Source organism: Rhineura floridana, chromosome 4 (genome assembly GCF_030035675.1).
Source record: "Rhineura floridana isolate rRhiFlo1 chromosome 4, rRhiFlo1.hap2, whole genome shotgun sequence".
Classification (NCBI taxonomy): Eukaryota; Metazoa; Chordata; class Lepidosauria; order Squamata; family Rhineuridae; genus Rhineura; species Rhineura floridana.
The window spans coordinates 48,769,155-48,785,811 of NC_084483.1; the positions used below are offsets into that span (position 1 = coordinate 48,769,155).

Sequence of the window (16,657 nt, forward strand, 5' to 3'; positions counted from 1 at the left end):
AAATTCCTTGCAGCTGCAATCCTATCTGAATATAAGGCTGCAATCCAACACGTCTACGCAGAAGTAAACTCCATTGAGTTCAGTGGTATTTACTCCCAGGTAAGTGTGAACTGGATTGTAGCCTAAGTCTCTTTGAAGTCAACAGGCCTTACGTCTGAGTAGTCACATATAGGAATTCACTGTCAATTAAGGATCCAGAAGGAAGAAAGCTCATTTTAGACAATAAGGCAAGCAAATGCTTATCTGTTCAAGAATAAAAGTAGTTTATTGGAACCAAAACAGTTTTCCAGGTTGTGGTAGCAACATAACATGAAAAGAGCTACAAACATTTGATCTGTAATATTCAATTTAAGTTTAGCATAATAATAGAATTTAGTTTAAGGAGTTAGATAAAATACTGTGAAGACTTAGAGATCCAAGCATATTTTGATTTCATAGGAATTTGAAAATAAGTGTCACTTCTAATGTCTTCATACATTTTCTATAACCTTTGCCATCTTAGCTCACAAATACCAGCAATGAAGGGAAGCAAGTCAGCACAGCAAACCCCTTCCATTGGCAGAACAGCACTGTTCCCTCTAATATATATCTATCTGGTTGAAGAAAAATACTGCTTCACCCAATGCAACAGAATACACAAAATACACTTAATAAAAAGGCATATTTTAAAGAGCAGAAACATCAGTCAACATGTCTAATTGTAAGTCCTTTATATAGTATTCTCCCTTTGCTACATATTACCATTAGAAGTACACAGTAAGTAAGGATATCCATGGGAAATTTTGTTTTAATTTTGCATTTGAAATTCAAAAATATTGTTATAATTTGGTAAAACTTTTCATATTTAGTTAATTCAGAATTAGTTCATGTATTTGTTAGATTTCCTTTCATTTTTTGGAAATACTTTTCATCCACTGCACTCCGGGAGTGCTGACCCCTGCAATTTCCCCAAATGCAGGCAACTCGACTGCATAATTTGAAGTAGTCTTCTGTCTACCTATAACCGTTGACATTTTAAACAGATTAAAATTTACCAAATTTCAGAGAGATTTGAGATTCCTAGGTTTGATACATTTCCATTACTTTCCAGCCCTCTCTTCTGCCACCTATTTACTCTGGAGTGCTGCAGCCAAATAGCATGAAGTTTACAGGTTGTAGTACTCCACAAGGGCATCAGACCTGCCACATTTCAGAAAGATCAGACAAATTGTGCCCATTTTAGAGATGGGGGGAAAAGAATGCCTTTTAAATTCTTCTGAATTTGAAATCCTGGCTCAAACATTCCGTGGCCTTTTGTCAGTTAATTAGAACTCACATGGACATATAAAGTTTTGGAGTTCTGCATGAAAATTTCAAGAATTCTAGTACTCTCACAGGCCACAGTACCTGGCTAGTTTTGGAAAAAGAAAAAAATGGGTAAGGGTACCAATTTTATGAGCAAAGGTAAAAAAAAAAAAAGGAAGATGATGCCCATTTGAGAAGAAAATATCCCATTATGTTCAATTAAAGATCATATCCTCTTTAATAAACATAACCATTTTGCATACAGATGGCATGAAATTCTCAGGTATCACCATTTACCAGAAGAAGGATTAGCAGGAGTGGACCAGGCAGGAACAAAAGATGGGGTCGGGGGGAATTTTCAACACAGCCCAGCTAAGCTGATCAGGTGCATGTCTTGTGCGCTTGCACACACATGCACACACTTACTTACAGAGAGGAGTACTAACACTAATCTAATGTTAGTAATTCATACTAAAGGTGAATGGTAAATGCTTGGGAAATTGGTATAGAAGGGATTGGAGAGATAACCACAAGATTCTGGCTGCAATGCTTTTGCAAGGACAGACATGGACTAAAGCAGCGGTCACCAATCTTTTTGGGGCCATTTGCAAATTGGAGAAACCATCTTGGGCACACACATCTACCCCATGGCCTATTGGCTACAACATGTTTCAAACTTAATTTCAGCAGGAGGAGTGTCAGCAATGAAGGTCTCTGTGGGTGCATGTGTGCCCACAGGCACCATGCTGGCAACCCCTGGACTAGAGTCTTTGAACATAAAGGAAAGGAAGGCACTTTTATCTGCCTCTTTTAAAAGCCTGCACAACCCACCCCTCGCCCACTGTGATTGGAAGGGTCCTGGAAAGATTGAGGCTGGGTGATGTGGAAGAACACCAATCAGATGATGCAGACTTTTGGCTACAAATGAGACAAATATATTCCTGGTACACATGGGAACACTTCTCTCTCACTTTCAGAACTGACTGATTGTCCTCCCCCCTCCGGATGAACTTTCTTCTTGACAAATTATTTCATCATTTTCCAACGGCCAAGAAGCAATGCAAAGAATAAACCACTAAATTCAAGTAAAATATGTCTGAAAGAAAATAATCATGAAAGAGAAAATTGAAAGAAACTTTTAAAAGTTTGAAATTAATTTGCATTGGACTTCTTAAACCCGAATAAGGGTCTTTCATATATATTTTTTGTTTGGACGAATGAATGCAGATCCCCAATGAGAAGTCTATTTAGTAGCTATCAAATGTCCTACAAGCGGCCTTGTCTCTAATGTAATACCATGGGTTTTGTGACAGCCATCCTTATGAGGCATTAGCACTGGTAATTCTCTGGAGCTCAACAGAAATCCTTTCACTAGCCTTCCTAAAAGTTTCCTTTCACATCATGATACATCTGGAGAACTCTTCTCACAGTCTCCACATATTTATCATCGGGCACAGGTTTCCTTTGGCTTCCAGGTTCGAGAAACTTCTTAATTGTGGGAATGTTACTGATCCTTGCTTTAAAAGCCTAGAAAAGGGTAGAGAGGAGGAAAAACAAGAAGTAGATAATATAACTCAGAAATGACAAATCGCAACTACAGCACCAAAGTAGCAAACTCAGGCACTACACCAGCCACATTCAATTTATTTATTTATTTAAAATATTTCTATCCCGCCCTTCTATAATAGGGAACTCGTTTGATAAAGTCATATCTTGTCTATAAAAACTTATGGCCCAAGAAGCCAATCTCTAGAACAAGGATGGGAAACCTGTGGCCCTGCATATATTCCTGGACTAGAACTCCCATCATCCCTGATCTTTGGCCATGCTGGCTGGGGATGATGGGAGTTGGAATCTAGAAACATCTGCAATGCCATTTGTTCACCACCGCTGCTCTAGAATGCCACGATGCTCTTTGCTACAGCTTAAGAGTTCTTCCCTGGGAAGAGGAATTTAATTTTAAACCACCCTGAGAAATGTAGTTCTCTGAGGGCAATAGGGATTTCCCAACAACTCTCAGCACCCTTAACAAACTATATCTGCCAGACTTCTTTGGGGAAAGCCATGACTGTTTAACATGGTAGGATACCATTTTAAATGTATAGTGCAAATGGGACCATACTCAGAAGAGACTCACTGAGATCAGTGAGTGTATTCCAAGAGTGACCTAAGTCAGTTTCAACCTTATGTAATACTGACTTCTGAGTAAACATGCACAAGTTTGGGCTGCATTTTTAATTCAGGCTGCAATCCTACACGCTTACCTAGGAGAAAGCCCTACTAAGGTTTACAGCTAAGCAGGCAGGCAAATGATTGCACTCTTAATGTTAAATTAGAACTTTTCAGTCCTACTCAAGCCAACCTCTCACATTATGTGTAGGGGGGGCACTAGGCATATGATGGAAGGGATGGGGCCAGCAAGTATGGCCCCACTCTTGCCCTACTAAATATCTGAAGAGGGCTTTAGCTGATTAGATTTCTTATCTACAACACACAGTATTCCAGAATATGTATCCACAGAAAGCCATTTGTTTTCAGGTCTGGAACAGATGGAAAAGAGGCCTTTAAGAGGAAGAAACAACATACCTTGCACTATATTTGTTTTTCCATACCTGCAGCTCAGGAAAGTCAGTCAGAATACTGGAGGACTTTTCTTCCACCATTAGAATAGCTTCAAGCAGGTGTATGTCTGCCCAGCTGAACTGGTTGCCAACAAGGAAATCTTGTCCATGATCCTTTAGCACCTGCAATAGACCAATGTTAGTGCAACTCCTCAGAAGAGCAGTAGTAATTTCTGAGGTCCCAGTGCAAAGATTTCCCAATATGAAATATGATTTAGGGGCATGTCACCCAACATCTAGGCTCAGTTTACTGTCTTACTGTAGGATGATGTCACTTGCTTATGACAGTAATGTCTGAATACAAGAGAAGAAAGCAGTGATGCAGGATAAATCAAACACTTTCCTATATACAGGCATACCCCGCTTTAATGTTCACGGAGAGTATACTTTAAGCGAAAATAAACTTTAAGTGAAGCAATTGTCTTCACTTGTACTGCATGCAATCACCACTAGATGGCAGTGGCATCATGCCAATAAAGTGTACGCTATTGCGAACCGCGGGGTATGGGGACGTATGGAGCATGTACGTTATAGCAAGGTGACATTAAGTGAAGCAACGTTAAGCGGGGTATGCCTGTACATATATGTTGTGTCTAGTCTTCATATTCGGCATCATGAGACGGGAATGAGGTGGAAGAGTTCTCAAGTGGTAGAATAGACTATTTCCAACAGCAGGGGGCGGATCATATTTTGGAATGCTTCACTATGTAAAATGCTCCCTGCAAGTAAGAAACTGCATCAAGGAGAGAGCTTCTAGCGATAATTTTTCTTGCAGGGCATTTTTCCATAAAGGGGACCATTTGAAAAATGCAGTTCCCCTATCTGCAGTGTGAAGTGGTTACAGGGATGTTACTAGGTAATTAAAAGGTTTTATCTACGGACCTTTGATTCACGGGGGAACTGTATAATGAAGAACCAGAAATTTTAGAATGTGAGGTGAAAGCTGCTCTTAAAATACTTGGAAGAAACAAATCACCAGGAACAGATGGCATACCAATAGAGTTGCTATAAGCAACTGAATCTGTCCAAAGTTTGACAAAAATTTGACAACAAATATGGAACACTAAACAATGGCCCACAGACCGGAAGCGTTCAATATACATCCCAATTCCAAAGAAAGGGATTCCAGGAAATGCAGTAATTATTAAACTATTGCCTTAATATCCCATGCAAGTAAAGTAATGCTCAAGATTCTACAACAAAAGCCCTTACCATATATGGAGTGAGAAATGCTAGACGTCCAAGCTGGATTTAGAAAGGGAAGAGGCACCAGAGATCATATCGCAAACATATGTTGGATAATGGAACAGACCAAGGAATTTCAGAAGGAAATCAGCCTGTGCTTTATAGATTATAGCAAAGCCTTTGATTGCGTAGATCATGAAAAACTATGGAATGCCTTAAAAGAAATGGGGGTGCCACATCATCTGATTGTCCTGATGCACAACCTATACATCGGAAAGGGTATGAGACATGGGTGTATTTTATCACCCTACTTGTTTAATCTACATGCAGAACATATCATATAGAAAGTGGGATTGGACTAAGATGAAGGAGGTGTGAAAATTGGAGGGAGAAATATAAATAATTTAAGATATGCAGATGATACTATACTACTAGCAGAAACCAGTAATGGTTTGAAACAGGTGCTGATGAAAGATAAAGAGGAAAGCACAAAAGCAGGACTACAGTTGAATGTCAAGAAGATTAAATTAATGATAGCAGAAGATTTATGTAATTTTAAAGTTGACAATGAGGACATTGAACTTGTCAAGGATTATCAATACCTTGGCACAGTCATTAACCAAAAGGGAGACAATAGTCAAGAAATCAGAAGAAGTCTAGGACTGGGGAGGGCACCTATGAGAGAACTAGAAAAGGTCTTCAAATGCAAAGATGTATCTGCACTGAACACTAAAGTCAGGATCATTCAGACCATGGTATTCCCAATCTCTATGTTTGGATGTGAAAGCTGGACAATGAAAAAAGCGGATAAGAGAAAAATCAGCTAATTTGAAATGTGGTGTTAGAGGAGAGCTTTGCGCATACCATGGACTGCAAAAAAAGACAAATAATTGGGTGTTAGAACAAATTAAACCAGAACTATCACTAAAAACTAAAATGATGAAACTGGGTTATCATACTTTGGACACATAATGAGAAGACATGATTCACTAGAAAAGACTATAATGCTGGGAAAAACAGAAGGGAGTAGAAAAAGAGGAAGGCCAAACAAGAGATGGATTGATTCCATAAAGGAAGCCACAGACCTAAATGTACAAGATGTGAGCAGGGTGGTTCATGACAGATGTTCTTGGAGGTCACTGATTCATAGGGTTGCCATAAGTTGCAATTGACATGAAAGCACGTAACAACACTCTACAAGCTCATAGACACAAATGTGCATATGCCAATATATGTGTATAGATACAAACTGAGAATTTAAAAGTCATAGAAGGCAAACCAACTAATTTAAATCACCCCATATAAAGTTATATTTGCAACCCACTCCAGATCATACCAAATCAGTTCCTCTTCCAGTTCATTTTCTCCAAATAATTTCCCAACAGATCAGGCCCCAATTCTTCCTGAATTAGCCAAATTCATAATCCCCAAATGACTCCAAAAATCATATTAAATTAATTTATTTCCCCAAATTAGTATCTTACTCAATAATCCAGATCACCAGTCAATTCAGTTTCCTCTGAATTCATTACCTACCCAGAAACACTTGGGGTTTCAGGGCCCACGCCCAATGGACTTAGCTCTAGCAACACCCCTGAGCAGTACATTGTTCCACCTCATGACAATCCCCTAGCTCCCATTTCATTTTTCTGAGTATGTAAGCCAAGCCTTGTTTTTGCTACAAACAACAACATTCAGTAAACACAAGTCATATGAAAGCCATTCTACAGTCACTACAATCATGCCACAACAGACAAGATGGACTATTACAGGTGAGGTCAATGCTCTATACCACAAATGGGTCACCTGTGGCCCTCCAGAGGTTGTTGGACTCCAACTACCATCAGCCTCAGTCAGTGTGGCGAATTGACTCAGGAGTGATGGGAGTTGAAGTCCAGCAACATCTGGAGGGTCACAGGTTACCCATCCCTGAACTACACTAACAGGTTGCAAGCCTTTAGGAATGCAGGTAGAGTTCATAGGATCATTGCCCAATGCATACATAGTTTGGGAGCCCCATGAGCACGAAGAGTTGCAAGGGGAACAGAATGTTTATGGTGGGAATGTGCGTGCAGATCTCAGTTCCTTAGGTTACTCGTTGGGTAGGAGTTTGTTGAGAAATGACTAAAATTCAGGAGAGAATAGAAGGAACTTCAGATAAGCAGGATAGAAGACATTGAAAGGTACTTCCCATGTGACACAGGAATCCTGCCATTTGTCATCTCCAAGGTTAAACTGTTTGGGGTGCAGTAAAGAAACTTTTCCAAGGAAAAAACAGGTTGCATGCTAATGTTTGAGAAACTGCTTGCTTCCAGGCACATAGATTTGAATGAAAACTGAAACTGGCTACTATTACATCAGAGGTGGGGAGCCTGTGGTTCTCCAGATGTCATTGGACTACAACTCCCTTTATTCCTGCCTATAAGTCATGCTGACTAGAGATTATGGATCTGGAGCCCAACAACATCTGAAGCACCACAGGTTCCCCATGCTGGTATTACATCATGAACATTAACTTTTTCTACCATAATGTGGTTCTCATTAATGGCAGTTCTGTTTCTACCAGCTATTAATTAATTAGGTAAATTTATATCCCACCCAGAGGAGCCCAGGATCTTGGAACTCCTTCCTTCTTGGAAGGCCTTAGAGGTTTGCTTCCTGAGACTTCAAGAAAGCAGGAGACCCAACCAAAGAAAGCTTCCCAAGCACATGTGCACAGCAATACACACGCCTTTTCCAAACACACATTTGTGTTCAACATATTACATTACATTTGTGAACCAGTCCAGATTTTGAGCCCCTTTCATAAGGACAGGTTACTGACACATACCTTTTCATAAACAGGGAGATATCTTTTTGTTGCTCTTTCAAGGATTCCAGCAAGTTGTTTCTCCTTATCCTCGGGCGTTAAGAAAGGGTAAACCAAAATCAATGTCATTAGATCGGTTGTTCCTTCCACATACATGTCAATTCTAAAAAGATATATACACACACATGTTAATGTAGCTATCTTGTTAATTACATACTTATCACACACACTCATATGTGTATCTCTCTCTCTCTCTCTCACACACACACACACACACTCACACACACAAGTTTTTATCAGTTTCTTGCTAAGGGCTGTTATACAGAAGGAGGTCACAAACTACTTGTGTGTGCTAGGGATGGGGGAGAAATTCAATCTGATTCAAATTTAGTGTCGTATCTACCAAATTTCCACATTCTGAAACAATATGAAAGCTGAAAAACAGCCAAACTTTAAATTCACACTTATTTGAATTTTGCAATGCAGTTCTCCAACCAACGAGTGTTTATAAAAATGCATACATTAGGGGAAAGAATAAAAAATCATAGAATAGTACATTTGGAAGGGGCCTATAAAGCCATCAAGTCCAACCCCCTGCTCAATGCAGGAATCCAAATCAAAGCATTCCTGACAGATGGCTGTCCAGCTGCCTCTTGAATGCCTCCAGTGTCAGAGAGCCCCTACCACTCTAGGTAATTGGTTCCATTGTCATATGGCTTTTCCTGATGTTCTGTCGAAATCTGGCTTCCTGCAACTGGAGCCCATTATTCCATGTCCTGCACTCTGGGACGACCAAGAAGAGATCCTGGTCCTCCTCTGTGTGACAACCTTTCATGTACTTGAAGAGTGCTATCATATCTCCCCTCAGTCTTCTCTTCTCCAGGATAAAAATACCCAGTTCTTTCAGTCTCTCCTCATAGGGCTTTGTTTCCAGTCCCCTGATCATCCTTGTTGCCCTCCTCTGAACCTGTTCCAGTTGTCTGCATCCTTCTTGAAGTGCAGAGACCAGAACTGGATGCAGTACTCAAGGTGAGGCCTAACCAGTGCTGAATAGAGGGGAACTAACACTTCACGTGATTTGGAAACTATACTTCTATTAATGGAGCCTAATATAGCATTTGCCTTTTTTGCAGCCACATTGCACTGTGAGCTCATATTCAGCTTGTGATCAATGACAATTCTGAGATCCTTCTCACATGTTGTATTGCTGAGCCAAGTATCCCCCATATTATAACTGTGCATTTGGTTTCTTTTTCCTAAGTGTAGAACTTTGCATTTATCCCTGCTGAATTTCATTCTGTTGTTTTCAGCCCAATGCTCCAGCCTATCAAGGTCCCTTTGAATTTTGTTTCTGTCTTCCATGGTATTAGCTGTGCTCCCCAATTTTGTATCATCTGCAAATTTGATAAGCATGCTTTGTACCTCCTCATCAAAGTCGTTAATACAAATGTTGAAGAGCACTGGCCCCAGGACCAAGCCCGGTGGTACCCCACTCGTTACTTCCACCCAGCTTGAGAAGGAACCATTGATAAGCACTCTCTGAGTATGATTCTGGAGCCAACTGTGGATCCACCTGATAGTTGTTCTATCCAGCACACATTTCGCTAGCTTGCTAATCAGAATTTCATGGGGCATTTTGTCAAAAGTTTTGCTGAAGTTGAGATATATTATGTCCACAGCAAGGGATGTTACCCAATCAATTAAGAGGTAAGATTAGTTTGGCAGGATTTGTTCTTCATAAATCCATGTTGGCTCCTAGTAATCACTGCATTGTTTTCAAGGTGCTTACAGACTGACTGCTTTATAATCTGTTCCAGAGTTTTTCCAGGGGTTGATGTTAGGCTGACTGGTCTGTAGTTCCCCGGTTCCTCCTTTTTGCCCTTTTTGAAGATAGGGACAACATTTGCTCTCCTCCAGTCATCCGGCACTTCACCAGTCCTCCACGATTTCGCAAAGATAATAGACAGCTGTTCTGAGAGTTCTTCAGCCAGTTCCTTCAATACTCTAGGATGCAGTTTATCAGGCCCTGCCAACTTGAACTCGTTCAAAGTGATTAGATATTCCTTGACCATTTGTCTATCAATCTCAAGATCCAATCCTACCCCTTCTACTTCATGTTTCCTGGGACGGTCACAGACCCATTTTTGGGAGAAGACTAATGTGCTCATTTATGCAAGCAATTTCTAATATAATGCATTTTTGCATGTTATTTTCACCTATATTTTAATTTATATATACACTTTCCCCTTATATGCATTTTTGTAAACATCAGTTGGAGAAGTATATCACAAAATTCAAATAAGTGAATTTGATAGATTCAGCTTTATATATGAAGTGAATCACATTTCTTCCCCTTCTCTAGCTGGCAATTTATTTTTGAAGCACAGATGGACAAGCATTCAGATTCATAAAGGATTTCAGGTGCAGTCATTTCATCTACAAACCTTCCTTCCTTCAGTCATCTCCTAAAAACATTGTCATACGAACAGGCCTTTGCACCAACCTTTCATTTATCTAATTCATGTTTTTACGGACTTTTTATTGTTCTTATTGAATGTTACATACAGCATTTTTATGAAAGTGTTGTCTACAAACGCTTCAATAAATACACTTGGCATACCTGTGTCAGAAACATGCACACAAATAGCCTTTTTGACAGCCTGATCTGTTATATTTGGATCAAGGGGATGCTCCTATCTGCATGTGGCTACACAGCAGATCAGTTTTCTCTGGTCTGGTGCCCTCCAATAGTTTGGACTACATCTCCTACGTGCTGGGGCAAGAGCTGGTGGGAGTTGTAGACCAAAACATCTGGGGGCACCAAGCTGGAGTTGACGACACCCTAGGCCACAAATATCAGAGACAAGAATGAAAGACAGAAGCCTAACTATAACTTTAGGCTAACTAAATGTATTTGATACAGTACAATGCTCTCTCTTTCAGGTCCTTCCCATAGAGGTTGTATTTTGCTGCAATATAGTGGAGGATGGCTCGTGTCTGCACCATCTTCATCCCATCAATTTCCACCATGGGAATTTGTTGAAACAGGAGGGATCCATCTTTTGAGAGGATAAAAACAGAAAAAGTCAAAACATTCTGCCTAGAAATGCAAGCCAATACAATCCCATCTTATTTCAATTGGTGCTCGGGATGACTGCTGGGACATCAATAGGAAGAAACAATTGGCTACAGCAGCATGTTATTTTGTATGTGTTGGCAAAAACAAAACAAAACAAAGATTTTAGCTCAACAAATGAGAAATATTTTCTTGCAAGCTTACTGCCACCTAGCAACATTGTTTTCTAGGTGACTGAAACACTGGTCTTCAGCCAACTACAGTGGCTTTAAAATGTTTTAAGAGAACTAGTTCTTCATTCATTCACACCGTTTCTTGGGTTACAGAAAAAAATGCGTCCCCAGATTTCCATAGTATTACCAGCCTTGCCATTGGTGCAGTGGTGGCTGGTGACTCCATGTCAGCGGGACAGTGGAATCTGCTCTGAAGCACCTTGGGCAGTTCCATGAAAGTTCAGATTGAAACCCAGAGAGGATTCCACTGCCTCTTTGACATGCAGCCACCAGCTACTACTGCTTTCCTGTGACATTCAAATGGGACATCCATTTCTCCAAACGTGTGGGAAATGCATTGTCCCCTTTCAAACATTTACACACAAGACTGTTCTACTTTTTGTGGTTGCCAAGGAGCTACACTACTCCTCATTTATTATAAAGCAGGAAAATGGGAAGTATTACAGCAACCAGGGGGATTTTCCTTATTTGCTAAAAATGAACAGCTGGCATTCAGTTTCAGAGTATGACCCCTGGAAGGCATCAACCAAAAATAAACCCAACCATCAACTAGAAACTACAGCTGAACTCTTAAATATGAACATGAGAGGGTTTTTTTTAACATGGATAGTGTTAGAAATATCAAATCATTCTTCCCATTTCCCAGATCAGCAAGTGCAGTCCAAAAACTATTTGGGCTTAAGCCAGCGATACCTTTTAGAATGGCACCAGTCAATTATCCAAGCAAGAATAACTGCTAATTTTTATCAGAAAACACAATACAGTAGTTATCTTCCATTTCATGAAGACGTGGTCTTTCCTTCTGAAATTGCAAACATGTGAATAGTTGTATAAATGAAAAGTGATGGAGAATCAAGGCATTCAGAGGAATCAGTCTTGCCTGACTGAGGTCACATTCACACCATATATTTATTCCACTATTATTCCACTTTAAACAGTCATGGCTTCCTCCAAAGAATCCTGGGAAGTGTAGTTTGTGAAGTGTACTGAGAGTTGTTAAGAGACCCCTATTCTCCTCACAGACCTGCAATTCCCAGAGTTCCCTGGGAACAGGGATTGTTAAATCAGTCTGAGAATTGTAGCTCTGTGAGGAGAACAGAAGCCTCCTAACAACTCTCAGCCCACTTCACAAACTACTTCCCAGGATTCCAGACTGTTTAAAGTGGAATAAATGTATGGCCTGAATGTGGCCTGAATGAGTGCCTATTGTAAAGTCACATGCTCATAGCGGTTTGAAGTTACCGTATGAATCGTTTTCTTTTGTGTAGCCAGCTATTCATTTGCAGAATTAAGCATTGTGTCCAGCACTTCAAGTGATCCAAAACATATGTTTTAAATGACAAGATAAAAGTCTGACCCTGGGCAGTTAATGGAAAGCAATGACTGGCTGGCAGGGAACAGCTACATGGATTTTTTAATCCACAAGGACAAGGCACATTGTGGTTGTGTGAACTTGGCCCAACTCAAAAACAGGAGGGATAAATGGTCAATTCAGCCAGACAAATGTACTGCAGAGTTAAGCATAGGACACAAAACAGTTGTGCAATAACAATGGTACATGCCGAGCTCAGATCTTTATTTATTTGTCGAACAGATTTATAACCTACTTTTTAAGAGACATTCTTCCCAAAGTAGTTTACAAAACTACCAAGAAATACATCTTCTTCATTGTTGGTATGTGCCTCCAAGTCAACTATGACTTATGGTGACCCTATGAATCAGCGACCTCCAAGAGCATCTGTCATGAACCACCCTGTTCAGATCTTGTAAGTTCAGGTCTGTGGCTTCCTTTATGGAATAAATCCATCTCTTGTTTGGCCTTCCTCTTTTTCTACTCCCTTCTGTTTTTCCCAGCATGATTATCTTTTCTAATGAATCATGTCTTCTCATTATGTGTCCAAAGTATGATAACCTCAGTTTCATCATTTTAGCTTCTAGTGATAGTTCTGGTTTAATTTGTTCTAAAACCCAATTATTTGTCTTTTTCGCAGTCCATGGTATCCGTAAAGCTCTCCTCCAACACCACATTTCAAATGAGTTGATTTTTCTCTTATCCGCTTTTTTCACTGTCTAGCTTTCACATCCAAACATAGAGATCGGGAATACCATGGTCTGAATGATCCTGACTTTAGTGTTCAGTGATACATCTTTGCATTTGAAGACCTTTTCTAGTTGTCTCATAGGTGCCCTCCCCAGTCCTAGCCTTCTTCTGATTTCTTGACAATTGTCTCCATTTTGGTTAATGACTGTGCCAAGGTATTGATAATCCTTGACAAGTTCAATGTCCTCATTGCCAACTGTAAAGTTACTTAAATCTTCTGTTGTCATTACTTTAGTCTTTTTGACATCCAGCTGTAGTCCTGCTTTTGTGCTTTCCTCTTGAACTTTCATCAGCATTCGTTTCAAATCATTACCGGTTTCTGCTAGTAGCATGGTATACAAGTATAATATAATATAAATTGAGCAACAGAAAACAAAATGTAAGTCATTCACTGGAGACTATGACAAAAGGTAGGTCTTCAAGGCCCGTTTAAAAGTAACAAGGAATGGAGCTTGTCTGATCTCATGCAGAACTAAATTTCACAACTCTAGGGCCTGCACCAAGAAGACTGGTTTTGTATGCCTGCCAATGTAACTGTCTTTGTAGGCAGCCACTTGTAGGCCTCTATAGTGGATCTTAAGGCAGATTGACATGGATATATAGACAGTCCTTTAAATACTCTGGTCTCAAAACTTCCAGGGCTTTAGTCATCACCAGTATTTTAAATTGAGCCCTGCAATCCACTGGTAATCAGTGCACCTGGTACAATATAGGTGTAATATGCTCCAACTGCATGGGTGCAACCATCAGCCAGGCAGCCACATTTTGTACCAGTCAAAGTCTTTAAAGGCTGCATCACGTGTCCAGCCTGGATGTTACTAGTGCATAACAACAACACAAGGGGGTGCTGGTGCCTCAATATTTTGCGCTCGCCCTGCTCCACTACTGCCTGGTTTGTTAACATGTCTGGCAAACCAGACCAGCTGACCCCCCATCATCGGGAACATGTTTCTAGGGTGCTGGACATCAACACCGGCCGGGAGCTGCACTGCAAGACGCCGGCCCTTCCTCGGAAGAAGGCTGTGAGGACCTCGCATCAGGGTGAGTCGCCACCACTATTATTACCATCATGGGCATGCAGGCCCAGCTCTCGGGCGCTGACTTTCCAGGATGCGGAGGAGGCCGAGTTGCTGGGCGCCGACACCCAGGGCTCTGAGTCTGAGGTCCCAGTTCGAGTTTGCCGACTTCACTCTGCCCAGCTAGACTCGGACACCGCCCGAAGTGGAGTGTGTGTGATGTGGGCAGCAGCGGCAGCAGCAGAGGAGGAGGTTCCATGCAATGCACCCCTGGAGTCCCCGGAGGGGCAGTGGGGTTGCCCTCTGTCGCCTCGCCGGGGCAGCTGGATACCCAAGAAAATCAGGACATTCCCCTCCCAACAGCAAACCTATGAAACTATAGACCTGGTTGCAAATGCAATTCAGCTGGCTTTGAGGAGACTGGAATTTAACACAGAAAATGCAGTTCCTTGTACCACAGATAAAGCCACCATTAAGAGCTACTATGTGTATTGTTATTTAACTTTTGCAGATTGTATTTTGTATTGTTTTATTGATGCATTTTTATATTGTATTTTATATTTGTGTTTTTTGTAAGCCGCCTTAATAACAATAACAACAATAATAACGATAACAATAATAACAACGATAACAATAATAACTGAAGAAAGGTCCATTCTCTCGAGACTGGGTTGCAGCTTGCAAACTGATGAAGCTGAAACTGATGAAAAGAACTGACAAGCTATTACTAAATGCCTGTATAAATCATAAACACAGCTGAACTTGCAACCCATATGTGCAGTGAAGCAGACTGGTTCCACCATATACTCAGACACACCAGTAGTAAGAAGTGTTGGTGTGATGATGGATTAATTGCCATTGGCTTAGAAGCCAAGTTCATGTGAGCAGAACTCCACTGGGAGAAGGTGGTTTGTTTGTTTTTCTTTCAGATTTCCACTGTTGCCCTTGTCTTTGCAAAAGTTTGTGTGTGGGGGGGGATGGCAACCAATGAAAATCACCTCCCAGCAAGGAGAACCTCCATTAGATTAGAGATGCTTCCTTGAAATGCTAGACTGGCACTCAGAAGCCTTGCCTTCTCTTTGCTGTTGTCCAAGCAGAGATTTGGTTTTGACCTGTTTGGCCAAATATTTGCATTATCATCAGAGGCTTACCTTGAAGCAGCTTCTCGTATTGCTCTCTTGTCTCCAGAAATTCCTCTTCGAACTACAAGATTAGAAAAATGTGCAAAGAATTGTGCCAGAGCTTGAGAACCCAACTCAAAATTGAATGCAGTTCAAGGACAAGTACTTATTGCTTCAAAAATAGAGCCACGTCTAAGCACTGAGCATTTCATAATCTAACTGAACTGCTTCTTATCAAGGTTTGTGCATTTCCAGTACTGAGTCAGATTTCTGAAAAAATTGCAGTAAAATGCAATAAGGGACTGGCTGCTTTGTTCACTTCCAGTGTCATTTTTGTTTCCTCCTACATCCTATTTTGATACTGCGTGGATTTTAACATAGGACAATGGCATAAGGACTAAAAACAACAACAAAAAACAAAGGACAAGTCACACACATAGAAAACACACACATCCAGTCACCCAGGTTTAAGTGCCTTGAAATCTGATGTTTTCCCCCACTGTAGTTAAGTATTTTTGAGATATGGGTTTTTTTGGATTAATGACCTGGAAGCCAAATCGTACACTAGGTAAAACTTGAATAAAACATAAGCACTCCAAGACAAAAAGCAGCCAGTTTTCATACTATGTTGATTATCTAACAGGATGCTACTTACTTTAAAAAAAAAATTATGTCCTATCATTTTGGCTTAATAGGGTCCTCAAAGTAGCTTGTAATAAGAAAAAAACATTAAAAACAAAGAAACAGAAATAACTGCATTAATGTTGTTCAAAAAAAGATCTAATCTTCCCTGCCTCTTTGGTATGGTTCATAAGCTTCCAATACAAATCTGAGAAAAGAGGGTCGGGCTCTAACTAAGTGCCAACACAAGGATTTCTGCTTGCCCAGTGGAACTTCCCCTCCCTTTCCTCTCCCCTGTGCTCTCCCCAAATCTGCTCTGGAAGGCTGGGTAAAGCCCCAGAACAGATTGAGGGGGAGCATGGGGACAGGAAAATCCACTGAGCAGCCAAAAGTCCTTATTGTAGCAGAAAAATTTTGTTGGATGCCTACCCAGATTTTTAAAGACATGTTTCTAGTTCTCACGACTTTCAATAAAAAAATCTGGATGCAGCACAGAACATTTTCTATGTTGACTCTTAGCAGTACAGTCATACTGGATTTAAATGCCTCAGAATATGCAGTTGTAAATAATATTAATAAATGAAAACAAT

At 40.5% G+C, this 16,657-nt stretch overlaps 2 protein-coding genes across 2 annotated transcripts in view; both read right to left on the minus strand.

The window, feature by feature from the left end:
• The window catches only part of LOC133383050 (glutathione S-transferase-like), a 176,762-nt gene that overhangs the window by 129,342 nt on the left and 30,763 nt on the right, over window positions 1-16,657 (minus strand). The window lies entirely within an intron of this gene.
• The window catches only part of LOC133383047 (glutathione S-transferase 3-like), a 29,816-nt gene continuing 13,405 nt past the window's right edge, over window positions 247-16,657 (minus strand). The window contains exons 3-7 of the mRNA XM_061622920.1: window positions 15,477-15,528; window positions 10,826-10,958; window positions 7,921-8,062; window positions 3,897-4,028; window positions 247-2,811 (exon numbers count right to left, since the gene is read on the minus strand). Of these exons, the coding sequence (XP_061478904.1) occupies window positions 2,665-2,811; window positions 3,897-4,028; window positions 7,921-8,062; window positions 10,826-10,958; window positions 15,477-15,528 (606 nt within the window). The 3' untranslated portion in view covers window positions 247-2,664. The remainder of the gene's footprint in view (window positions 2,812-3,896; window positions 4,029-7,920; window positions 8,063-10,825; window positions 10,959-15,476; window positions 15,529-16,657) is intronic.